Source organism: Bos indicus, chromosome 10 (assembly GCF_029378745.1).
Source record: "Bos indicus isolate NIAB-ARS_2022 breed Sahiwal x Tharparkar chromosome 10, NIAB-ARS_B.indTharparkar_mat_pri_1.0, whole genome shotgun sequence".
NCBI classification, from domain to species: Eukaryota; Metazoa; Chordata; class Mammalia; order Artiodactyla; family Bovidae; genus Bos; species Bos indicus.
In genome coordinates, this window is record NC_091769.1 from 102,565,873 (window position 1) to 102,577,008 (window position 11,136).

The 11,136-nt window shown below is 37.8% G+C and overlaps 1 protein-coding gene across 2 annotated transcripts in view; it reads left to right on the forward strand.

The window, feature by feature from the left end:
- GOLM2 (golgi membrane protein 2) overlaps window positions 1–11,136 on the forward strand; it is an 88,950-nt gene that overhangs the window by 75,127 nt on the left and 2,687 nt on the right. The window contains exon 9 of one of the 2 annotated variants that reach the window (XM_019969396.2): window positions 4,654–4,821. The exons of the other annotated variant lie outside the window; for it this stretch is intronic. Within the exon in view, the coding sequence (XP_019824955.2) occupies window positions 4,654–4,821 (168 nt within the window). The remainder of the gene's footprint in view (window positions 1–4,653; window positions 4,822–11,136) is intronic. 2 annotated transcript variants of the gene reach the window in all.

The following is an 11,136-nucleotide window of genomic DNA, read 5'->3' on the forward strand; positions in this document are numbered from 1 at the left end:
TTCCTGATGGCGCGTGCATCTTTCAGTCAAGCTGGTTTCTAGCAGGAGGGTTTCTGGAAGGTTGGCAGGACATATTATAAACTGGTTGTCACCTCCCTTCTCTTGGCCGCTCCCCAAATCTTCCGGTTAGTCTTCGGTTATTGGACCTTCTGGTGGTGAGACTGCTCGTGCCAGCTGTTATCACCATGCCTGGCCACGGTGGGTGGTTTTGGTGAACGGTTTCCTAACAGACCATTCAGTTCAGTTCAGTGGCTCAGTCGTGTCTGATTCTTTGCGACCCCATGAATTGAAGCACGCCAGGCCTCCCTGTCCATCACCAACTCCCAGAGTTCACTCAGACTCATGTCCATCAAGTCAGTGATGCCATTCAACCATCTCATCCTCTGTCGTCCCCTTCTCCTCCTGCCCTCAATCTTTCCCAGCATCAGGGTCTTTTCAGATGAGTCAGCTCTTCACATCAGGTGGCCAAAGTATTAAGGAAATTCAGCATGTATTTGTTAAAAACAGCAAGCTCTAAGCAAACTAGGATTAGAAGGTAATTTCCTTAATCTGATAGAGTATCTGCCAAGATCCTGTCACAAACATCATACTTCAGGGTGAATTGTCAGAAACTTTCCTCTGAAATCCAGAAGACTAGGATAACCACTGTCGTCACTTCTGTCCAGCTTTTCACAGTAGGTCCTGCTCAACAAAACAAAGTACAAGAAAGGAAAATAAACAGTACAGAGATGAGAAAGGAAGAAATAAAACTGATAAGCCAATATTAAGATGATTTTATATGTAGAAAATTCAAAAACAGTATGTAAACTATTAAATATATTTAGCAAAGTTATTAGATAGGGGATTAAAAGTTAATTGCATTTTTATATGTCAGCAGTAAACATATAAAATGAAAATTTTAAAAAGAAACTTTTTAAGATTTTTGTAAGTTATTTTTTAAAAAAATTTCCACCTAACAAAAACAAACGTTCACCATAAATCACTTTGTCGGGATGAATTTGTCCAATCACACTGGAATAGCATGGCTCGAGGGCTCAGAAGGGATCTCCCAGAGTCAAGGCGAGAACCAGTGCTGAAGACAGGACTTTCTCTGGAATGTACCATGAGATAGGTATAGGAAGCCCCTTAAAATCTCTGACTTCACAGGTCTTCCATAATTATTCCCAATTTGCTTATCCAAACTTCCTCTACTTTCTAATTTAAATCCAGTCAAATTAGTCTCTTTACTGTCTCTTGAATACTCTGTCTTCATTCTTCCTTATTTGAATGCTCCTTTCTTTCTTTCTGTCACAGTATAATATATTTGCCTCTTTCGAGGTGAACATGATAACCATTACACTACAGAAACCTGATTGCCTCTTTTTTTGAAACCTTCCTTTCTAGCTCTTAACTCACATTGATTTCTTCTTGTATAACTTTTTGTAAGTATATTGCCCGATAACTATATAATTTATACATTTATACAAATTAATACATTTATATGGAGAAGGCAGTGGCATCCCACTCCAGTATTCTTGCCTGGAGAATCCCACGGACAGAGGAGCCTGGTAGGCTATAGTCCATGGGGCGGCTAAAAGTCGGACACGACTGAGCGACTTCACTTTCACTTGACTGGCAAGTAGCGAGTTTATGCCCTTAACTCTGTTTTTTTTCCCTCTCTTGTTGTTTATCATACTGTATATATGATAACATGAATTACTATTGTGGTCATACATTCTTGTTATTAATTTTCTTATTATCTCTTGAGTGTTACTGTAGTTGTATGAAAATTTTATGAGTGAATTCAAGCTAGTCAGAACATCAAACACCTTTAAAATAAAAAGAGAGAAGAGACTTTGTGAATTGTCCTGTTGGAATATTATAATAGGAGCAGGTTGACCAATTCTTTGATTAATATGCCATGTTTGATAATATTAGTTAAATTAATCTTATTTTGCAATAACCTTTTAGACTAATTTTTGGTCTCTATTTCATAATTCTGATTAAAAAATGAAAATATTTTCTTGGAGGAAACCTTGAGAAACTCACTTGGTAACTACCAGGTTAAAATGTTTATGTATTTAAAACAGCAATTTCACATTACATAAAGATGATTTAAGTGCTCCAGGCATTTTGTCCATAATATTACATATTAAGAAAAACAAAATATAGTTTTCTGTAAATCTCTCTTTTTTCCTTCTTAGGTTGGCATCTTTTATTTTATCATTAGAGAAAGAGATAATAATAGATACCAGATTTTTCTTTTTTGCATCACTTCCATTAGAAGACAGGTTGTCTTTCTCACAAAGAGCGTCGTTTCTCACGGTACTCTTTTTTCCTTCTTAACTCTTGTATATCCATCTATTTTCTCTCCCTCTCTTTTGATCAGTGTACGTGTTTTTTGTATATGCCCAGCTCTATTGTGGAATAGATTTAAGATGATCGTCTGTGCCCTCCTGGTAGCCCCCTTTACTTCAGTTTCCTGCTGTAAACTGCTCCCCTCAAAAACCTATGAGTATGATTTGTTCTTTAACTGTGTTTAGTTAAAAGAAAAATTGACTCTTTTTATTTGCTGTATAGCTGTTACAGTATTATATTATTTTCACATGTACAACATGCTAATCCAAAATTTTTATAGATTATACTCCATTTGAAATTCTCATAAAACGTTGGCTGTATCCCCTGTGGCGGACAGCATGCCCTCGTGGCGTATTCACTGCACTCGTGACAGTCCGTACTTCTTAGTCCCTGTCTTGTACTCCCCTCCGCGCTGCCCCCCTGGCGGCCACTCATTTGCTCTCTGTGTCTGTGCGTCTGTTTCTGTTCTCTCATATTCTTTAGTTTGTTCTGATTCCTAGATTCCACATATAAGTGATAACACAGAGTATGTATCTTTCTCTGACTTATTTCACGAAGCACAATGTCCTCCAGGGCCATCCATGTTGTCGCAAATGGCAAAAATCCCTTCCTTTTTATAGTTAAGTATATATCTTATATATACACCACATCTGCTTTATCCATTTATCCTTTGACAGACACTTAGGTTGCTTCCATATCATGACTACTGTAAATAATACTGCTATGAACATTAGGCTCCATATATCTTTTTGACTCAGTGTTTGCGTTTTCCTCAGATACACACCCAAGAGTGAAACTGCTGGATCATGTGGCCATTCTGTTTTTAGTTGCTTATGGAACTTCCATGGTGGCTGCACCAATCTACAGTCCCATCAGCAGTGTGCAAGGATCCCTTTTTCTCCACACCCTTTCCAGCCTTTATTATTTATAGGCTTCTTATGATAGCCATTCTGATCAGTGTGAGATGACACCTCATTGTGGTTTTGATTTGCATTTCCCTAATTAGCATTGTTGAGCATCTCTTCATGTGCCTGTTGGCCATCTGTATGTGTTCGGAAAAATGTTTATTCAGTTCATTTTTTAATCAGGTTGTTTGTGGTTTTGATATTGAGTTATAGAAGCTGTTTACGTATTTTGGATATTTTCTGATTGACTCTCTATTCAGCAGTTAGAAATATATTGGCCTGATGACATGGTGAGCCATCTGTGGAATTGACCAATACCTCCATAATTCTTTCTGTTTGAACTTAACCTTACTTTCCAAGCAGAGGAAGTTTGTCTCATTGCAATGTGAATTTTAAAAATATAATTCCCCCAATTTTAAACCTATCACAGAGTTTTTATAATTTCTAAAAATCTTAAATCATCAGTAAGTTAATGATATCCATATTTTGGGGATTGGAATAAAATTTACTTTTATGCTACTTAAATTTAATGTCAGAGTTTAACTTGTGTTTGGGAGTCAGATCTTAGTTTGCATAACATTTTTATTTTTGATGTCCATTTATTGAATAGCTTTTTACAGTACATGTTATATCTATCGCTCTTCTTGATTCTAGTTACTATGAATGTGTGCAATATAATAGCCTTGTGTAGGTCAACTTTTCTAAGTTTCCTCTGTCATTGACTTTTAGAAGTCTGGTTTGGGAGATGAGAAAGAATAAATCAGAATTACTTGGGATGTTTTTCAAAACACACACTACTAGGGATTCTGATAATTTACTCTTTGCCGTACCTCCTTGGAAACCCATGGCTATGGTGAATCATGGTCACTGAAGAAACTTAAGATAGCCCACCAGTATGTTAGTTTGTCTTATTTTCCAAAAAGAAACTGCATGGTTTCTACAAGCCTACATGGTACTCATTTATTCTGATAAGAAAAGTTATCAAAATTATTCCTGGAAAGTAATATTTTATAAAACAATAAATGACTACAGGTTTCATATATGTATATCTACTCATAAAATTTTTGATTCTCCTCCTAAAGTGTTAAGTTAGACAAATACTTCTATCAGAAAAGTTGTTGGTTATTAGGAAAATAGTTTTGAAAATTGTGCCCTTTTCTTTAAGAAAACATTCAAACCTTAAGTAGCAAGTACTGAAATTAATACACAGGAGAAATTCTCAAAATTATTTTCGGTCTTCATTCTTATTTCCTTTTATCTTAAATAACCTTCAGAAAATGTATCTTTTTTTTATAACCAGTATCCTGAAAGTTGCCAGGTTTCACTTGTCTGCTTTCTGATCTACCTCCAATATAGGTCCCTTCTTTTCTTCTCTCTTCACTCTTGATTTAATCCTCTGCCTACTTCACAGGCCGATTCTTTGATGAGAATGAATCCCCTGTTGATCCGCAGCATGGCTCTAAACTGGCGGATTATAATGGGGATGATGGTAACGTAGGTGAGTATGAGGCAGACAAGCAGGCCGAGCTGGCTTACAATGAGGAAGAAGATGGTGATGGCGGAGAGGAAGACGTGCAAGGTGAGCGTGGGCCTGGCCTCCGTGCCGTGACCGTGACACCCACCTCCTCAAGTTTTTGGTTGAATTTGTGTAGAATTTTCCCCACTTATTAGCAGTACGATCTTCATACAGAGAGGTATTCTGTGCAGTTTTTCAATTCTGTTTTGAAAACCATTTTGTGATAGTTGTATTTACAGATCTTTAAACAGATCATTTTAATTGTTTTCATTTTTAGTTATTATGTTACATGTTTTAGTGACTACAGTTAATTTGAAACTCAAACACTTCAGAAATTTTAGCACTAAATTAATTGTTTAAACTGTCTCTAGACTTTACCTAAGGCAAATACTCCCAGAAGATAATTCTATTCCCATTTCTCATCTGAAAACATTTCATCATTCTAGGTACAGATTTTGACCAGACAGCCACAAAGGGAATGGTCTCTTCCACACTGAAGATAAGATTATTTCACTAATGATTCAGCAGAGGAAGTCTGTTTTTAAAATTTTTCTGAGAGGTTTAAGGTTTATCCTTAACAGTTTTGTGAAGATTTGTCTGTTTTATGTTTAATACACAGATTCAACATATTTTCCCTGTTAACTGTGTTCCTTCTGAGTTTTTAACTTAGTGAAAGTTCAGAACCCACGTGTGTGCATGCACCCTACCCGTGCATGCGTATCAGAGTATGTTGCTTTATTGCAAGTTCTTAGGCCTGCTTTCTGCCTGCTTATCATTTAGTAGTATTTCTGGAGCTTTTTCTCTTTATAAAAATTATGAACTTAATGTGTGATGTATTCAATTTTATAATACATTGCATGAAGTATTTTTCAATGTAACCTGTCTTGATTTCTTTCATAACTCTTTTTAAAGTAATTAAATTTTATTTCGGTTCCTGACAAGAATTATCTCTGTAAAACTCAAGAAAATATAGTTGTCCTAGAATGTTACATTTTTGATAGAAAAAGGGGAACTAGTGACTCTGACTTCCACCTAGGCATTATTTTGATAGTACATTCTAGTGTTAGAAGAATGGTTATTGGGAATAGAAAGAGATTTATAGTTGTATAAGGATATATTAATGAGAACTTCTCAAACACTTTTTGGTATCATTGAGAAAATTGTACTCATCCATTTTTCTAGTCTCATCCATTTTTCATGAATCTTACCATTTCTTTCTCATTGCTTTTGTAATTTGTTTGGATTATATTTATTTGCAATTATTATAATGTTGTTTTACGGCTTTCTCATGCATGTATATCGTAATCACCAATTAGACTGTAAGCTCTTGGAGGGCAGGAATTTTGATTTATTTTTCCTTCTATTTTGTTTGCATCATTTTCTACCTTCATTTTCACACCACCCCTGCCCCGCCCCAATAGCCCTTAGCATCCACAGGACCCTTGGTAAATATTGTTAACTGATCATTTTGTGCCTGTCCCATTGAGCTTTTATTCTTACAACTGTGACTAGGTTAATAACCCATTAACTTCTGGTCTTATAATCTTGCTTGGTTTAAGCTTTAAACATTCTCTATTTTTCTTTCATAGAAGCTTCTGTCATCTCATTGGGTAATTCTGACGTTTTTATTAGTGCAATTTATTTCAATGATAATTGGAAATCATCTCTTACATTTTGGCTGCCTAAGGTTGAGGGCTTTTTGCTGCTGAGGGCCGCAGGACTCTCGTTTGCCGCTTTCCTGCCTTCTGTGCGCGCTGCGCTTGTCCCCAGTGCCTCCCTGCTCTCCTGCCTCCCACCGCTGCTCCTCACGGCCGCTTCCACGTTAGCTGCCGGCCCTCGTGCCACCCCCTGCCTTTCCCTTCACCACAAAACCAGTCCACTGATTCTAGTGCACACGAGGAGACGACCTGAGGTGATACCGCAGTTACGTAGGGAGGGGATGGTGGTTTCAGGGGCTTGCTCGTCTGCACGTGAATGTTACTTGAGCAGGGGGTTGCCATTTGGCTTTTTTTACCCCGTTTTGAGGTTCACTAGATGAGAGCCGCAGCAGCATAGGGCAGCTTCCCAGGGACCCTTTACCACAGGGACAGAGATTTGCAGGACATCTGCTCCAGCAAACAGAGGGAGAAGTTTGTGTGAACTGACTAAAAAGGAATATACTGGAAACCCAGATCATTTAAAATGTTTCAGAGATTCTTGAGATACAGTATTAACTGTCTAAAACGTGGGGAGGGAAAATTATGGTTCTTCTCTGGCTTATCAACAGTATGTACTTCAAATGATTATTATTACAGTAGTTAAAAGAATTATTCATAGATTCTATGTAGAAATAATAGTTGGGTTCCCAGGTCAGGCTGCACGTGAAGCCAAAGCAGGCAGTAGACGGAAAAAACGATTAGCCGCAGGGCCAGGAGCCAGGCCGCTGCTCCTTCCGGTATTTTGTACCCTCTCGGCCACCGTTTCTTCATCCGCAGTGTAAGGGTGTTGAACTAAAATAAACAGATGGTCCTTCTCAGTTCTAAAATGTTGTGGTCACATTCACGGTGGAATCACAATATACAAGTGTTAGGGACAAACGTGTTTCATATTTCAGCATACCTAAAACAACATCTTTCCCCAAACCCTGGAAAGAAAGTGGAAACTATGCCACCACCAAAACTCTGCAGGCAGAGATGTCACAAATTGAAGCTTGCACTTTATTTTTTTGACTTCATGGAAGTTTATTTCTAGAAGTAGGTGTTCCAGAGCAGATGTGCTCCTCAGTGTTAAAGTTCCTGATTCCTTCCATCTGCCACTTCTTCTTCTTTTTTTTTTTTGATTAGCTTTATTTATTTATTTTTACTTTATAATATTGTATTGGTTTTGCCATACATCAACATGAATCCGCCATGGATGTACACATGTTCCCCATCCTGAACCCCCCTCCCACCTCCCTCCCGGTACCATCCCTCTGGGTCATCCCAGTGCACCAGCCCGGAGCATCCTGTATCATGCATCAAACCTGGACTGGCGATTCATTTCATATATTATACATGTTTCAATGCCATTCTCCCAAATCATCCCACCCTCTCCCTCTCCCACAGAGTCCATAGGGGTCTGCTCTATTCTCCATAGGATTAGGAGCAGGGGTTCTTTGTTTTGTTTTTCCTCAAGCTGTTGTTGGGTCCCTTGTATTTGAGATTCTACCTGTGGGACTAAGGTTCTAGCTTCAGCTAAGGACACCGACTTTGGTCTCTGAAATTCTTAATTATGAAATGCAGGCTTTGACAGCATCTCTAGCTCAGCTGGTAAAGAATCATCCTGCAGTGCAGGAGACCTGGGTTTGATCCCTGGATTGGGAAGATTCCCTGGAGAAGGGTTAGGCTACCCACGCCAGTATTCTTGGGCTTCCCTTGTGGCTCAACTGGTAAAGAATCCGCCTGCAGTGCAGGAGACCTGGGTTCGATCCCTTGGTTGGGAAGACCCCTGGAGAAGGGAATGGCTACCCACTCCAGTATTCTGGCCTGGAGAATTCCATGGACTGTATAGTCCATGGGGGTCGCAAAGAGTCAGACACGACTGAGCGGCCTTCACTTTCAGTAAGTCCAGATTTCTCACTGATGCCTGTTTATGCACGTTGGTCATTTGGGTCAGTCCTGCCTGCAGTGTTTCCTGCAGAATTAAGTGCAGCCTGTTTTTCCTGTATTTACAGTCCTGGTTTGATTTTTAATTCCTGGTTTTCTGAAACATCCTGACTGAGAGAAATATTTTTTAATTTACAGTGCTATAAACATTTTTTCCCAATGAAACAACAATGAAAAAGTTAACTACAAGATGAAATCTGGAAACACTACACATCTGATGGATGTATCTTTTTTTAAGTCATTTTTGATTATAATAAGGATATGGATGTTTACAAATTCCGTGTACTCTTATCTTTAACCCTATAGAAGCTCCATGTTTGCCAAATAGAAGATGGAGCGCATATCACTGAGTATAATCCATGGAGGGGAGTCTAGCATAGGGCCCAAATCCCTGGATTCTGGAGCCAGACTGCTTCTGAACCGCAGCTCCGCCACTTACTAGCTGTGTGACCTTGTGAATTACCTATACTTTCGTGCCTCAGAATCCTCAACTGTAAGACAGGGATAAATATAGTTACCTAACTCAACAATTGTTATGTGGATTATATGATTTAAATATTTATTCAGCACTTAGAATAGGATCTTTCATACTGTAAGTACTATATAAGTGTTTGTTGAATAAAATAATTAAAAAAAAAATAAAGCAATTACAGAATTTTTTCCCCTGGTTTGCATGCTTTACAGGATAATTGCACTTTGGCCTGTGCATTAACCTGTACATTTTAATGGAGACTCACTGCCTATTTCCCCAAGGCATTCTTGCTTGGTAGAGCTTGCTTTTTGGAGGTGGTCCTTTCTTGACTCAAGAGCGAGTTTAGAAATTATTTGATAAATTATAAATATCTTTATATTTAATAGTCATTTTATGTTGCTGAGTTATTTACAGATTTTGCTGCTTTATAAAATGAAATAAAATATTAGACCATATAATTATATATAGTGGCTGTTCTCCTATATCAGATTTGGCTAGGTAATTTCATTGTGTTTATAGATAAATGCAAAGAAGTTGTTGGTAGAACTTGAATTCTGGTTAGAACAGCTACACTGGGAGTGGGCTCTAGCTCATGCAGATGATACACAGTGTAAGAAAAAGGCAAGCAGAAGTACTATGAAAAGCAGTGTGAAGACCCCGTATTAAAATTTGCTGTAAAGCATAAATTGGTAAAACCAACAGATTCCTCCTTGAGTTTACACAGGACTTGCAGAAGTAAAGGCTGCCTTCCTATCCATTAATATACTTTGAAGTAGGAAAAATAGTTGTTATCCCTATTCTACCAAGAAGGTAATTAGAAGTCTAAAGAGGTTTAGGAACAAGATCAAGTTTGTTAAATGCCTCAGCCAGGACTAGAATTCAGTTTTTCTATTCCCATAACTTTGCTCTTGTTTTCTCTTTACAATTATTTATTTTAAAGTCTCAAAGGTAATCTCATTTTTCCTTTTCACAATTTTCCTGTTAATTTGCTAGAAATTCTCCTTTATATAGTAGCTTTTCCCACTGCTCTGTGGTGATTGTCTTCGTCTAGTTACTAAAGTCCTGAAAGATGTGTTTATAGCCACGTAGCGAGTTCCCATAACATGGGTCCTAAGGAGAGCTTTCCATAGAGGTGCCTGTGATTATTTCCCTTTCAAAACCAAGATAATTTCTTAAAGTACAAAGAGTTCTTTAATAAGAGAGTGATTAGTATATTTTTAAAATACAAATGTGATTATGGATATATTTTCAGCCTTTGCAAATAACAGATTTGGGGTTATCATTCCTATTGAATTACAGTATTAAAAATATGAGATCAATTTGCACTTCTAAAAGAGAATTTCTATAAATTTAACAGGAAAGTTATTGAAGGGTAAGAGAAAGCTGGTTTGTTTGGCATTGTTAATGACTAACTGTAAAGAAGAAATAAGAACATGTCATTATGGGAAGTTAATACATAGCACATGCACTACTTGGGGAGCAGGAAATGGCACCCACTCCAGTGTTCTTGCCTGGAGAGTCCCATGGACAGAGGCGCCTGGGGGCTGCAGTGCATGAGGTCGCAGAGTCGGACCCGACCGAGCAGTCACTGCTTGGCACACTACTTGGCACATTACATGCATAGCTCCTACACCTCATGGCATCTTTCCGGAGCAAAGCGTTGCCACAGATGATGCTGGAGAAGCTGAGAGGAGAGGACCTGTCAAACCGCAAAGAACAGAGTGGAGACAGCTACAGTGTACACATGAATTTGGAATCCAACATATAACCTTCTTTAAATTTTTATTTCCCAGTTATGATAGTAATACTTTCAGTCTGTCAAAAACTAACCTATTGGGTAATTGTAACTGAACCAAAAGGTAATGAAAGTTATTTTTAAGGCTGTGGAGGAGCCAAAAGATGTCATTAAAAACCATGTACTAAAAAATATAGAGCCTCTTAAGCTCTAATTAAAATACTAATTTTAATACTCTGAGCAGTCTTATTTCAAAACCTGAAGATAGAAATAACTGTAAAACTAGAAGGAAGAATTGTTATTGCTAGTTAAGCTGAGAGTAGTGACGTGATAGGTGATAGCCAAGGACCCAGAAAAACCTGACAATAGCCAAATAAGTCAAACTCTGAAGCACTATATGAAGTCGTTTAATATAGCTACTAAAAGTGACTTTGAGGATGTTAGTGTCTAGTGATATTGTATAATAGTTTTTTCTCTCTTTTTTGGTCAAGAAAAGTTTTTTTTTTTAGTTAATATACTCCATTTTGCAAGTTGCTGGTAAGCTATTT